The 16,285-nt window shown below is 38.3% G+C and overlaps 1 protein-coding gene across 1 annotated transcript; it reads right to left on the bottom strand.

Moving 5' to 3' along the window:
- Window positions 1–464: 464 nt before the first annotated feature.
- LOC121388348 (tigger transposable element-derived protein 6-like) lies at window positions 465–3,690 on the bottom strand. Its single transcript, XM_041519644.1, has one exon. The coding sequence runs from the start codon at window positions 2,640–2,642 to the stop codon at window positions 465–467; it is 2,178 nt and encodes a 725-aa protein (XP_041375578.1). The 5' UTR covers window positions 2,643–3,690.
- Window positions 3,691–16,285: the final 12,595 nt, after the last annotated feature.

Genomic DNA, 16,285 nt, shown 5'->3' with positions numbered 1-16,285 from the left:
TACCAGACAACAGCTGGCAATTGTAGAGCATAACCAAATATTATGAAAATTTCAAAAGGGTCTGAAATTTCCCATATTGCCCCATTTACGGGGTAAATTGGGATTTGGTAAAGGGGCAAATTGAAATGGATGGGGCATAATGGGATGACATTCTCCCTCCACAGATCACAGAAAAATAAACAACTCTGATAAACTATCAAAGCTGCAAAACATTTATTTTAACTGAATAAAAGCACCACATGAACATCTGTTCACAATAGATTATAACTAAAACCTCCAAACAAACTTATAAACTGAATTCTAGGGAAAGTTAATCACTTTACGGAAGTAATCAGTAAATAAGTAAAAACCTTGTATAACACAACAGTTTACTCTTAACTCACAGAGTAGGCCAAACAAGAAAAAACGGTTCAACTATCATAACTATTCAACTTCTGAACCTCAACTGTCAGATTTAAGGTGATTTAGTCAGAACAGATATCACAAATAAAGTCATCCTCTTCAACCCCTGCACAGTCCTGGTGAGACCACCCTTTGCAGGTGGTACACTGAACCCAAACTTCATCTTCAGCCGAATTAGAGTATACATCATTGCAATATAAGCACTGTGCATCTTCATCATCAATGCTGTTTCCAGCAGGCCCCTCCGTTACAACTGTAGATATTTTGCTGGCCTTGCCACGCCTACTACCACATTTCGCTCCTTTCCCTTTTGTTTTAGGCCTAATCACTTTATTCACAGTATTTGCTTTCTGCTGTTCCAGGAGTTGCTGCTTGTATGGGCTACTTGTTAATACAACCGTTGATCCACGTTTTATGCCTTTACGTGTCACAGAAACCTTTTCTTTGAGCTTCGGGATTGGAGAAATAACAGACGGTAAAACAAAGGACATCGGTTTTGCCCTAGGAGAGGCCACTCCAGAAGTGGAAGGAACAGCAGGAGGAACCTGAAACCCATCCTTGAGTGCTGGTGCTGTGCGGGTGGGTGTTTGTGGGTTAATAGTACCGGTGGTGGGTGGAATGACAAGACTTGGCGACGCATCCTTAGACACTGGTGGTGTTGGTGTAGGTGTTTTTGGCTGAGTAGCATCAGTTTGACAAGACTCTGAGGTAGTAGGCACTGGTGGTGTAGAGGTGGTTGTTTTTGGCTGGGTAGCATCAGTAATGGATGGAACGACAAGACTCTGAGAGGTAGCCTTAGGCACTAGTGGTGTAGAGGTGGGTGTTTGTGGTTGGGTAGCATCAGTAGTGGATGGAACGACAAGACTCTGAGAGGTAGCCTTAGGCAATGGTGCTGGAGGAGTGGGCGCCTTTGGCTTGATAGGACCAATTGTAGAGTGTTCGTCTGGCCGGTTATCAGTATGAATGACTGGGGAGGCAGCGTCAATAATGTCATCTGCAGCATGCATAGGTACATCTGTCGTGTCGGCAGGTGAAAAGTCATGTTCCTGGAAGATATCCCTATTCACTGGGAAAATGCCTGTCTTCCTAAACCCGTTGACAGCAGTGAGAGAAGTGGCAGCTCTGATGTATGCCTGTCCAAATAATTCAGCTGCCTGATAAGTTGTAACCACTTTTCCTGGATTATGACGGAGCCATTTCTCAACCTCCTGTGTGTAGAAGGTGCTCAGAGGTTTCATGAACGAAACATCAAGTGGTTGTAATCTATGGCTGCAGTGGGGAGGAAGGCACCATATTACCACACCATTATCTCTTTCCAAGTCGACCACTTCCAGGTTCTTAGTATGAGTTGCGTGGCCATCCAGGACAAGTAGGACTGGGTCTTCCTTACATGGCTTACAATGTTTCATGAAGTGCTGAAACCATGTTACGAACGGCTCCGTCTGCATCCAGCCAGACTTGTGGACCACACAAAGTGATCCTGGAGGTGCACCCATCTTCAAATGCTCTTTCATTCTCACCCTAGGAAAAATTATCATTGGTGGGATATAATTGCCAAGTGCGTTCATACAAATAGTAGCAGTGCTCAGTGTGCCACGCTCTGCAGATGTTAGAGTGCCGACTTGCTTCTTGCCTCTGAGAGCAATGACATTAGATGGGACTCCCTGCACTGTGGTTATTCCTGTCTCATCCACGTTATAAATCCTACCTGGTTCAAAATGGTACTTGTCTTGCAGTGATTCTAACAAAATAAAAAATGTCATGACACTCTGACGATTAAAACCTCTAGCTCTGGCTGCAGAGGTGGCTTCAGGACATCTGATTGACAAATTAGAGTATCTGCGAAGAAAATTTGCCAGCCAATCTTTGCCAGCTCTCTCAGTTTCACTGTGGAACTTATGTGGAAGTCCATTTCTCTCCGCCAGTTGGAAGGCCAGCAATCTCACATCAACAGTGGTCAGTCCATGAAATATCTCTTCCATCCTTAATATGTAGTTCACCAGTTCTTCCTCCAATGGTTTTGGGAATACTGTTTCAAAATTACCAAGTCCTTTGTTTGAATCAGTTGCTCGTTTGTTCTTGTCTTTCACCCTACGCTCTAGTGTGGACTTCGGAACATCATATTCCTTGCTGGCAGTAAGGTATCCAAGTCGACCAGATCTCACTTCATTGATTGCTCGTTCCATGGAAGTTTCAGACCACGATTGGCGGTTGGTTTTTCTTTTATATGTACGCACCATTTTATATGCTACTGTCTAGAAAGACCTGCAATTATAAAGGCACCATTAAAAAAAATATATATTTTACCTTTTCCAAGGTGAGAATTGGCTGTAGCCTAGGCATAAGCTATTTATTGCATGTCTTGACAAACTTAGGACCATCACTTCAACAAAAGATCGACCAAATGTTTTGATATGTTTAAACGATTTACTATGGGGCAAAATGGGAATGCCTATGGGGCAAAATGGGAATGTTATCCCGTTATGCCCCAGCCATGGGTCTTGTACTTGACCGCCACTAAGCAAACACCATCAAATGTATCAAAACTAAACTCTGTTAATTTAACGTGTATGTGATCTATGACCAACCAAACCTAATATAGAATGGATCCATGTTATATATTTGTAACGAACGCAACTTTAAATAATCAATATCTTACAAGAAATTGACGGAAAATCGTGTTTTTTTAAATCACAGTTTCTTCTTACCCGATAAAAAAGCGCGCTGCCATTTGCAGGTCACGTGATTTACAGGGAATATTCGGGGCATACTCCGACAATTGCCGACAAATTACAGACAACAAAAATCCATTTTCTCGTTATGCCCCACTATCCCATTATGCCCCACTCTCCCCTACGTTTGCTTAAATGTCAATAAACCTAGAGCCGAGACCTCGACTAATTTACATCTAATTTGCAAAGTTATCAAATTCTTAAAGTATGTGATCTGAAAAACATCACATACTTTGATTGCACTGAAAATGTAAGATATTATATGATAAACAAACATATTAAAAAACGAGCACGTTTGTAACCTAAACTACAACTACAAGGTGGCCGGCCACCCAAAAGAGATTTATTAGTGACCTATCAAAGTTCGGCTTGGCATGAAGCCCAAGGTGACTCAAAATACTTTAATCAGCCAGAAGCGGGCCAGCCAAATTGTCGAGCCAACGACAGTTTATATTACTCTTAATTATTTAGATCAAATGGCGACTTAGAAAAACGGTATACATGGGCGTACATGACCGAACCCCCCCCCCCCCCCCCCCCCCCCCCCCCCCCCCCCCCCCCCCCCCCCCCTGAAATCGCTTTTTTATAATTTAATATATCTGACATTGATATCTGACATTATTATATTTACTCAACATAGAAATATATGCCCAATATCTCTGCAATCTATTTTGGAACCCCCCTTTTCAAAATCCTATGTATTGGAACCCCCCTTTTCAAAATCCTATGTACGCCCATGTATACTGTCTAACCTACCGTTCTTCAGTCGCCAATTGAAATCAAACCAACATCTGGAGGACTGCATTATTTAGCTAACTCCTTGCAGCCCTCCGTAATATAAATCATAATCAAATTTTAATTTTAGTTTCATACACAAAGGCGATTAACAACCTGTCTATTACTTGTTTAAATATTTTAGGAGGATTTAATAAATTATTTGCATTAAATTGAATGTTATTATTTCTAAAGAAATTTTCCAGTCTTTTTATTATTATGTTTGGTGCACTCGAATAAATAATGATTAACATCTTCCACCAAATGGCACTCCAAACAGTTGGGTGTATCAGATTTATTAATGTTAAATGGCATTCCAAACAGTTGGGTGTATCAGATTTAGTCATGTTAAATGGCATTCCAAACAGTTGGGTGTATCAGATTTAGTAATGTTAAATGGCATTCCAAACAGTTGGGTGTATCAGATTTAGTAATTTTAAATGGCATTCCAAACAGTTGGGTGTATCAGATTTAGTAATGTTAAATGGCATTCCAAACAGTTGGGTGTATCAGATTTAGTAATGTTAAATGGCATTCCAAACAGTTGGGTGTATCAGATTTAGTAATGTTAAATGGCATTCCAAAATGTTAGTAATGTTAAATGGCATTCCAAACAGTTGGGTGTATCAGATTTATTAATGTTAAATGGCATTCCAAACAGTTGGGTGTATCAGATTTATTAATGTTAAATGGCACACCAAACAGTTGGGTGTATCAGATTTATTAATGTTAAATTTCATATTATTTACACCTACAGTAACACCCATACGTAGTCTAGCTATAATTTTAGTAGCTTTTACATTAAAAGAAACTGGACCAGGTGTATTCGCCTTTGGTTTGATAGTGGAATGTCACACTATGGTTCTATGATTGCATTCAGTCTGCCATAGACTACCAAAGTGTGGTTCTGCAATAGATTCCACTTCTTTATAATTATAAGGAACAGAAATTCCCACGCCAGGACTAGTAAGACTTTGTTTAGCAAAGGTATCCGCCAACTCACTGCCCCCAATACCCACGTGAGCCGGGACCCACTCGAGACCAACTTTCACCCTATTACAAATTATTTTATAATACATTTTATAAATGTTTTGAATTATTTCTGGTCTGATCGTATTGGAGCCTCCGATAGCCTGCAAGGCACTCAGGCTATCAGAGAAAATGACATAACTATTGGGGCTATAATTTTTATAATATTTTTCAATCCACATCAATGCATAAAGGATGGCCATTAATTCCGAAGTATATACTGATATATTATCCGATAGTCTAGCCCTAATGGCTATCGGTTTAACACTTACATTTTTAATAACAAAGGTCATACCAGTTTTACCAGTGGTGGGGTCCTTGATCCATCCGTGAACACTTGGATCTCTTCTGGATAAAAGTCCCTCACCACTGCTTTAAAAATTACATTTTTAAAAACTGGATTCTCTACTTTAATACTTTCTTTTCTGATGTGGTAATTGACTATTGGTTTGTCAACCAGCCATATCTGTCCAGGATCAATATTGGCCCTTCTGATAGGCAAGCCGACTGTACCAAAGTCATTTGCAAATTTATTTAAATAAGAAACAATGGTTATGTCCTTCTCACTGGTAGACTCTATTTGTATTGGTTTTAATTGGTTGACAGGAGAACCAGGCATTAAACTACGTATTTTATTTAAATATTTAAGGTCCTGCCTGATCCTTCTCGGGGAAAGAGGTAATGACCCCCAACTCAGCCATGACGCTATCATATGGAGTACAGACAGTGCCCCCAACAATAATTTTGAGGGCCCTGCCATATACTGCATCAAGCTTCCTAAGCTGAGTCTGTGAAGCACAGCTGAAAGCCATGGCCCCATACTGAAGCCTGGACACAATGAATGCCTCAAAGATAATGAGCATTGTTTTCCTGTCTGCGCCCATGATGTACCTGACAGTACTCTCATCAAATTTATATAAAAAGTACAATTGCCAGTTACCTCAGCTATGTGGGCCCTAAAATTTAAGGCAGTGTCGAAGATCACTCCCAGGAATTTGACTGACTGTACCTGTTCAATATTAACTTCTTTTAATTTTAATTCTAAATTAACTGGTTTACGCTGCATTTTTCTAAACACTTTAGATTTAGTTTTCGCTTTGGAGATGGTAACACCCCAGACTGAAGACCATTTATCTAAACTATCTAAATCAGACTGGAGATCTTTACTAATATTTTCATATGAATTACCAATTCTCCAGAATGCAGTGTCGTCTGCAAACAGACCAACACTCAATTTAGTAACCATACTTTTATTATTTGTCTCTAGCACCTTAGCCAAATCATTGATAAAAATACTAAAAAGTGCAGGTGCTATCACTGATCCCTGGGGGATGCCATTTTCCAAAGTAAGAATGGGTGGAAAATTACCATATAACTTAACAGAGAACCTCTGAGGCCCCACGACCAAAACTGTAAGTATATTCACCGATACACCTCGTAAAGTGTGGATATAAGTTAGAGGTTTTGTATCTGAAATGCAAAATTAACTGTAATTTAGCTTAATATATTTTACACTTATTTTTTAAATCATCAAATGTGTGTGTGTGTGTGTGTGTGTGTGTGTGTGTGTGTGTGTGTGTGTGTGTGTGTGTTGGGGGTGGGTGGTAATATGTACATGTAAAAAAATTTGTTTTATTTAACGACACCACTAGAGTACATTGGTTTATTAACCATCGGCTACTGGATGTCAACCATTTGGTAATTTTAACACATACTCTCAGAGAGGAAACCTGCTACATTTTTCCATTAGCAGAAAAGGTACCTTTTATATCCAACATCCCTGACAGAATAGCACATACCACGGCCTTTGATATACCAGTTGTGGTGCACTGGCTGGAACGAGAAATAACACCAAGTGAGCGCTTTACCACTGGGCTACATAACGCCACTTATTCACGTATGCACTTATGCATAAGACAAGAATACACAGCAGTGCTAGATAAACCAGTCATTGGGAATGTTTTGGAATGAAATAACAAAAAGGCACTGAGGTATGGGGTAATTAAAATTATAACAGTAATTAAACAAGTATGTGGTATGAATAGCTACCAGAGACAAGCATCTGTAGCGGTTGGAGAGACAAGGACTGGGATGTGGAGATCAGAATTTCCGCCATAGAGTAAAACGAGTATGGCGCCATTCCTAAATGTTTTTGCAGATTTTATTTTGTAAGTTAACCTTTTTTAACAAAATTAATGATTCTTATCATTACTGTATGATTTTTTTAACCCTAATCCTAAACGTAACCCATTTTCTTTCTGGAGGGTGCTCCCCATATTCACTGTTGACTGCAGTTGTATTCATGTCTCTAGTGCCATACCCAAGCATTTCTTTCTGGCAGAAACGCTAAAGATAGACAGCGAAAGAAATTGAAAGGAGCTGGCAGATCGGGACGAAATCAGATGGACGTCAAAGAAGAGAAAGGAAAGGGGGCAGCGGGATCAAGTTTTTTCTTTTAGACATTTATAATAGTTATTTATAATACTAAATTTAATTCCATTATAATGCATTATAATCTTTCATTTCAGTTAAACAGAGGGCAGCTGATTTTAATAAAATATAAACCTATTAAAAATATCACCTGATTTGGAAATAGATTCTGTCTCCTATATTTTCAGAATATTTAATATTCCAGTTGTGTTGTAATGCTCGATATAAGCTGTGGCAGTATTGTCTGTAGGGTTTGCCACATCACCTGGTTCCAAAGTGTTTTCACATCTGTGAATAATCAGACATCAAAATCAATATCTATGTATGTAACAGTCAACCTCGACATACATAGAATATATAGATATACTAGCCAGTGTCAGGCCTTCCCACTAATGGATCGACCGCGTAGATTGTAGGCCCCATGCATGTGGTTGAGTTAAAGAGCATCCTTTTTATGGATGCCTCGATAGCTCAGAGCGCATCGTTGTTAGTCTCGCAATTTGCGGGTGATTCGGTGCTACAGGTTCGTGTCCCAGCAACGGCATGGGACAATTTGTGAGGCCAGAAAGGATTTAATTATCTCCTGCGCCAGCGTGTTAATATCTCTGTGTATAACAGTCAACCTCGACATACATACAATACGTAGATATTCATACATCAATACATACATACATACATACATACATACATATATATATATATACACACACAGACATGTTTGAATGATATCTGAAGTGCGTCTGTGGGGGGTGGGGGGGCATAATTTCTAGTGAGGGGCACAACCTATAGTGGGGGTTTACAAGCCAGATTTTTATATTTAATATTTTATTTTACAAAGAGACAAAGGATAAAAGCCCATACATTTTGGTTCTCAAGTGGGGGGGGGGGGGGGGGGGGGGGGGGCGGGCGGACACGACCCGTGTCTCCACCCTCCGGTTCCTATGGGCCTGCTACTTTGTTATTTTCAAAACACTTTTTGTTATATTTTACATCAAGTCATACTGATTTCACTGACCAAAACCCCCTATTTCATCCTTCCAGCACCGCATGTAGGAGGACTGAAACGTGTTCGCAACCGCACTGTTCCAATGCAAATAAAGGACGAATGAATGAATTATTAAAATGAAAAAACTAAACAACACACACAGACCCCGCACCCCCCCCCCCCCCCCCCAAAAAAAAAACAAAAACAAACAAAACAAGCAACAACAACAAACAAACAAACAAAAAAAACAAAAACAAAAAAACAACAACAAACAAACAAACAAATAAAAACAAAAACAAAAACAAAACAAAAAAACAAAGAAGAGAAAAACCCTAACGTTTATATTGGGGCGGATAATAAAAACTTGGAACTGTAACATTAGATACCCTGGACCCATAGACCGAATATTTCTGTCTCTGACAAGCTTTACTTCATGTTTTATATTTATTTTTTAATGATTTGTCTATTTTATATTAATATCTTATGTTCAATGGCTTTTACAAAGTCATTGAACATACGATATAAATATAAAATAAAAAATAGAAATAAATATAAAACATGAAATAAAGCTTTACAGACACAGACATATTCGGTTTACTACTAACACAGCGTAGTTTTTGTTTGTTTTGTTTTACCGGAATGTAAATGAAGGAAGAGAAGTCAAAAGCTGGTAATGTAGGTTCTTGCATTTTACTTTCGAATATTAAACATGATTAACAAGGTAACAACATGGTGATACAGATAAAATATATATGTCTAAGCTCTTAGGTGAACGATAGAGTTGACACTGCGACTGAGACCTCAAGGGTCTCCCCTTGGGTCCCACCTGCCCAGTCTATCTCTGGGTCTCTATATATCTATATATATGGAAAAACGAATATTTATAAGATAGATATGTTTGTTGACTGGTAATTGCCATGGGTTTGAGTCCTTAACTGATAAGCTGGTGGCAACAATTAATAGCCATGATATTCTTAATTGCTGTAATGTAGTTTCATACTAATTGGACTGATTGCTATCCTCTAATTAAATAATGCCTAAGTTAGAGCGTAAATGCAGGTGACACAATAACCGTTAATTGAATCGTATATATATATATATATACAGCTAACTATATATAATTTTTATTTGAATATACACATGTAGTTGTAAATGTTCCACTATGATACTACAAAGGTACCGGAGTAGAGTGGGGGGGGGGGGGGGGGGGGGGGGGGGGTGTATCTAGGGAGTATTAGTCGTAGGAAGAGTTTGCGTAATAGTTTATCAGCTTAGGTCCAGATTTGAGAATAATGTGGACAATCCTGACAAAAGCAAAAAAAAAAATTCCCCATTTACTATTTATTATCTTAGTTTTTAAATTGTAATATGAATACTTTCTTCTAGATGTCACCTAGGTTTGCAATAATATTTTGGTTTAACCTGGTAGATTTGGGTGCAATGAATGCAGTCATTCAAAATATAATCAGATGGAGTCCGTTGGACGTATATGAACGGAACGACATTCAGGGACAAAATCATGGTCTTTTCTTTTTCTACTTCTGTTCCTATTTTTAGTCTGCTTGTACTGTTCCAACTACGACAGTAAATCAGCAATGTGATTATGTCTATGTACAGAACAGCATCTGGTTTCAGTAGTCAAGTTAGAGGTGCCGTCTTTGAAATGCAAAATTAACTGTAATTTAGCTTAATATATTTTACACTTATTTTTTAAATCATCAAATGGAGGGGGGGGGGGGGGGTAATAATATATATTGTTAAAGGCATATCAGCACATCTTAAATAGTGCGAGTCTTAGCATCTTCTTACTTCAGTATGGCTCTGTTCTAAGACATAACATAAACATAAATGGTGTCATCGAGAAGAAACCTGTTATAAAGTAGAGTTGTATTTATTGCTGAAATATTGTCAAAACATAAATGGTGTCATCGAGAAGAAATACACTACAAAGTAGAGTTGTATTTATTATTGAAATATTGTTAAAACATAAATGGAGTCATCGAGAAGAAACCTGTTATAAGCTAAGATGTATTTATTGCTGAAATATTGTCAAAACATAAATGGTGTCATCGAGAAGAAATACACTATAAAGTAGAGTTGTATTTATTATTGAAATATTGTTAAAACATAAATGGAGTCATCGAGAAGAAACCTGTTATAAGCTAAGATGCATTTATTGTTGAAATATTGTCAAAACATAAATGGTGTCATCGAGAAGAAACCTGTTATAAGCTAAGATGTATTTATTATTGAAATATTGTCAAAACATAAATGGTGTCATCGAGAAGAAACCTGTTATAAGCTAAGATGTATTTATTATTGAAATATTGTCAAAACATAAATGGTGTCATCGAGAAGAAACCTGTTATAAGCTAAGATGTATTTATTGCTGAAATATTGTTAAAACATAAATGGTGCCATCGAGAAGAAATACACTATAAGATAGAGTTGTATTTATTATTGAAATATTGTTAAAACATAAATGGAGTCATCGAGAAGAAACCTGCTATAAGGTAGAGTTGTATTTATTATTGATATATTGTCAAAACATAAATGGTGTCATCGAGAAGAAACCTGCTATAAAGTTGTGTTGTATTTATTATTGATATATTGTCAAAACATAAATGGTGTCATCGAGAAGAAACCTGTTATAAGCTAAGATGTATTTATTGTTGACATATTGTCAAAACATACACTGGGTCTTCGACAAGAAATCAGCTATAAGGTAGAGTTCATTTATTATTAAAATATTGTTAAAACATAAAAGGTGTCTTCGAGAAGAAATACACTATAAGGTAGAGACGTATTTAATGTAAAAACATAAATTGAATATTCTATATTTCTTGTAGAAAATCCAATTAAGAGAATAACCCTTCTGTGCTATATCGGTGCTTTTACTGTCGCAAAATATTAGTTTTATGGACGGAGTTGGAACGTATATCGATTGTTTTACTGGACTACATCGCAAATTTAGTTTTAATGGCCACGCGTTAACAGTGGCAGTCATCATGACAGAATGAATGAATGAATGAATGAATGTTTAACGACACCCCAGCACGAAAAATACATCGGCTATTGGGTGTCAAACTATGGTAAAAGTGAAACAAATTTGATAATCAACATCAATATAAAAATTCAACAGTTAAATTAAAACACAGTGTAAAGAACTGTGCAAAAATACAAATATCACAGATGAATCAAATTAAAATTTACAATAAAAGTCAGTATCTCGAAGAAATTGTAATAAAAGTTCTGGATGGAATCGAAAGGATTCCATCACATTTCTCTGACCAAATATATCCTTTCGAATTTCCTTCAAAAACTGACACTCCACCAAAATGTGACGCACAGTCAGAGTACACTGACAGTGTTCACACTGAGGTGGAGGATCTTTCTTTCAGATAAATGAATGGGTCAAGTGAGTATGACCAATGCGGGCACGACACAAGACTATTTCATCCTTCCTGCACTGTCTATAGGAGGACTGCCACTCTCCCAAGACTGGCTTGATAGCATGAAGCTTGTTCGTAACCTCACCGTCCCAATCACGTTGCCAAATTGAAAAGATAAATTGGTTGATGTTAGGTTTAAAATCAGTATAAGGCACACCAACCCTGGCATGAGGCAAATCCAAAGCAGACTTGGCAGCTGAATCTGCCTTTTCATTACCCCTGATGCCAACATGGCTGGGTACCCAACAAAATACAATGTCTTTATTGGCAATAGATAAAAAGACACACTTTCGTATCACCATCCCAGTTAAGGGATGGTCCAGCTTCATATTACGTAAAGCTTGGAGACACGAAAGTGAGTCTGTAAAAATAATAAATTTGGATACTATTGAATCTTTGATTTCTTCTAAGGCTTTAATGACTGCCCAAACTTCAGCACTAAAGATTGATACTGAGTCAGGCAGTCGCATGGAAAGTATTGTGTCTGATGGAAAAACTGTAGCACAAGCCACAGAATTTCCATCCCGTGATCCATCTGTATACACAGGAATGTAATCACGGTACTTGTCTTGAATTTCCATGAAAAACTGTTTATAAATAACAGCATCTGTGCGATCTTTCTTCAGATGCACCAGATCAAATACAATTTTAGGTGGTGTAAGACACCAAGGTGGTAAAACAAAATATGAAGGAGTTTCCAAAGTGTCATTTAAATCAATGTTGGAAAGCGACAAAAAACGCTTAATGCGAAGACCAAATGTACGAATAGCATTTAGCCTTGCATCAAACAACTTCACATATTTGTTGTCAAACACCGCATCATGTGCTGGATGTTTCGGTAAAGATTTAATCTTGGTAGCATACTGCAGAGAAAGCTTGGCACGTCTAGCACCCAAACAAGGTTCGTGTGCATCAACGTACAAGCTCTCTACAGGAGATGTTCTAAATGCACCAAGACATAGCCTAAGTCCCTGGTTGTGTATAGGATCTAGCATCTGCAAGTAAGACTTGCGTGCCGACCCATACACAATGCATCCATAATCAAGTTTAGACCTGACAAGAGATCTATACAGACGGAGCATAACCTTGCGGTATGCTCCCCATTCTGTATTACCAATAACTTTTAAAATATTGAGAGCTTTCAAGCCCTTCTTTTTAACATATTTGAGATGGGGCACAAAAGATAGTTTCCTGTCAAATATAACCCCCAGAAATTTAGTCTCCTCCACAACTGGAATTGGATTTTTGTCCAGAAACAACTGTGGATCTAAGTGGAGACCTCTTTTCTGGCAGATATGCATACAAACCGTTTTTGCCTTTGAGAATCTAAATCCATTGTCAGTTGCCCATTGATGAAGTTTATTCAAACAAAGCTGCAACTTACGTTCAATGATACTCATATTGGACGATCTGTAACAAATCTGAAAATCATCGACATATAACGAGCAATCCACACCAGGTGTTAAACACTGGGAGATGCTGTTAATTTTCACAGAAAATAAAGTTACAGACAGGATACTACCTTGAGGCACACCCATCTCCTGTGGGTGAATGTCGGACAATGTCGACCCCACCCAAACTTTAAAAGATCTATCTTTTAAAAATTGTGAAATGAAAACAGGAAGTCGACCTCTCAGGCCCATGCCATGGAGGTCGTTTAAAATCCCATACTTCCACGTGGTATCGTAAGCTTTCTCCAAATCAAAAAACACTGAAACCAAGTGCTGATTATGGATGAAAGCTTCCCTACAAAACGTTTCAAATCTAACAAGATGATCAACCGTGCTATGTCTAGATCTGAACCCACATTGCACGTTAGTGAGCAATTTGTGAGATTCAAGATACCAGACAAGTCTACGATTGATCATGCGTTCCATGGTTTTACAAATGCAACTTGTCAAAGCGATAGGGCGATAACTAGTAGGATTGGTTGGATCCTTACCAGGCTTGGGAATAGGAATAATAATAGCTTTCCTCCAATCAGAAGGAAAGTCTCCAGAAATCCAGATGTTATTAAAAATATTCAAAAGAACCATCGAAGATGATTCAGGTAAATGTTCTAATAACTGATAATGAATTTCATCCGGTCCTACTGAAGTATCATGGGCTCTAAGAAGAGCATCCTGCAATTCCTCCATAGAGAAATGCCTGTTGTACACTTCAGCATTTTCGGATGAAAAATTAATGGACTGCTTTTCAGCTTCAGCATCTGTACTGAAAGCAGAAGATGAGTTATGAGAAAAATTGTCTGCCAATGCATTGGCAATGTCACGATGAGACGTGACATCTGTGTCATTAACAGACAAATGATGAACTGTATTACTGGAATCTTTACCTTTGATTTTACGGATCCTATTCCAGACAGATTTTACTGATGTTTGTGAATTCAACTTGGAGACAAAAGTTCTCCAAGATGATTTCTTACTCTGTCTAATCTCTCTTCGAGCCTTAGCCCTAGCAATACGAAATGCATCCAGGTTGTCTGCTGTAGGTTCACGTTTGAACCGCTCAAGCAACCTGTTTCGCTCTTTGAATGCATTTTTGCACGTATCATTAAACCATGGTTTATTGAAATGCTTTGGCACTGCCGAAGTCTTAGGAATAGTTTCATCTGCAATGTCCTTCAAGATGGAAGTGAACAAAGACATGGGATCATCAGCATCAGTAATGGCAAATTGTTGCAGACGAGTGCTGCACAGATGCTGAAACTGACCCCAATTTGCCTTCGCCAACTTCCACCTTTGAACCCTTTCAAGTGATGGTGGTCCATCATTCTCCAAAATAATGGGAAAGTGGTCACTACCACAAAGGTCTGAACCAACTTTCCAGGAGAAATCAAGAAAAAGTGAAGGATTACAAAGGGTTAAATCTATAGAAGTGAAAGAGCCACTTGCAGAATGAAAATATGTATGACTTTTATCATTGAAGAAAAGTAAGTCATTTTTGAGAATTAAGTCTTCGAATTGTTTACCTCTAATATTTACATCCTCACATCCCCACAAAGTGTGGTGACCATTAAAATCTCCCATAATAATAAAGGGATTAGGGAGCTGATCAATAAGACATTGAAAGTCCCTAGGATGAAAACTAAAATGGTTTCGAGGTGGCAAGTAAACCGAACACAGAGTTATAGTTTTATGAGCCGTGACCTTTACAGCCACAGCTTGTAAATTTGTAATTAATGCTACTATACTCTGAGGAGTGTTTTCATTAACAAGAATGGAAACAGATGCTCTAGTTTCAGTTTCTTGAAATTTATGATAGAGGTTAAATCCTCTCATAGTAATATGATCAGTGTCCTTCAAGAACGTTTCCTGAAGACACACTGCAAGAGGATTATGTTTTTGAATTAAAAGACTTAATTCATCATAATTGGGCCTAAGCCCACGGCAGTTCCATTGGATGACTTTATTTTCCATCGGGAGGAAGTATGGGCTTTATCTTTGGCTTTGCTGGTGGTCTTTGTGATCGGCAATGATCTGGAGATGAAACCTCCATATCATCATCACCAATATCAGCCAAAGTTTTGTACATATTGTTGATCGGGACCGAACGCAGTTCGATCTTTTTCAGCCGACCTGAAAGTACTTCTTTTGTTTTCTTTGTGTCATTACCTGTCTTAGGGAGACTAGTGCTCGACCTATTTGGTGGATTTGTAACATCCAATTTCTTTGTGCTGGGGAGTAACTTAGTTTTTTTGTGATGCTTTGTGCACCTGTTTTTGAGCCTTCTCAATGTCAGACAGTTTTTTGTATTTGGCATCATCACAATGCCAGGTTAATTCTGTGTTAACTCCAACACTTTTAGTGGCGACTTTGGCAGCAACTGCAGCTGCATATGACTTGCCAACCACTGTTGGTGTTGCTGTTTTCACCAACCTCCTGGCATCCATGAAAGATAACTTATTTTGTACCTTTACCTGCTGAACCCGTTTTTCCAGTTTCCACCGTGGACACTCTCGCGAGTATGCACAGTGGTTGCCCTTGCAGTTAAGACAAAGTATATCGTTTGTACACGTCTTGCTATCATGGTCAAAAAGACCACATCGGCCACATGTAAGTTTCCCACGACACGTGTTCTGACCATGGCTAAACCTCTGGCATTTGAAGCAACGCAAGGGGTTTGGAATAAAGGGTTTAACAGGAATACTAAGGTAACCAGCCTTGACAGATTGGGGAAGGGTAGGGATGTTAAATGTTACGATAAAAGTATTCGTCGGTAACAATTCATTGCTCCGACGAACCTTTATCCTCCTCACAGCAGTAACACCCTGCGAACATAGATTTTGGCATATCTCATCCTCACTAACTCCTTCCAGATCCCTGCATCTGATCACTCCCTTAGACGAGTTAAGGGAGGTATGCGGAGTGACCTTAATGGATAAGGTACAAAAAACTGTAGACTTGAGAAGACAATTTGAGTGTTTTTCGGTTGAACATTCAACCAATAGTCCATTCTTTATTTTTTTTACTGATTTAGGC

Source organism: Gigantopelta aegis, chromosome 14 (assembly GCF_016097555.1).
Source record: "Gigantopelta aegis isolate Gae_Host chromosome 14, Gae_host_genome, whole genome shotgun sequence".
NCBI classification, from domain to species: domain Eukaryota; kingdom Metazoa; phylum Mollusca; class Gastropoda; order Neomphalida; family Peltospiridae; genus Gigantopelta; species Gigantopelta aegis.
Note: the sequence above shows the minus strand (reverse complement) of the source record. Positions and strands in the feature narration are given on the sequence as shown.

Bases quoted from the DNA above. Each gene is read 5' to 3' on its own strand.
- LOC121388348 (XM_041519644.1), bottom strand. From the start codon at position 2,642: ATGGTGCGTACATATAAAAGAAAAACCAACCGCCAATCGTGGTCTGAA.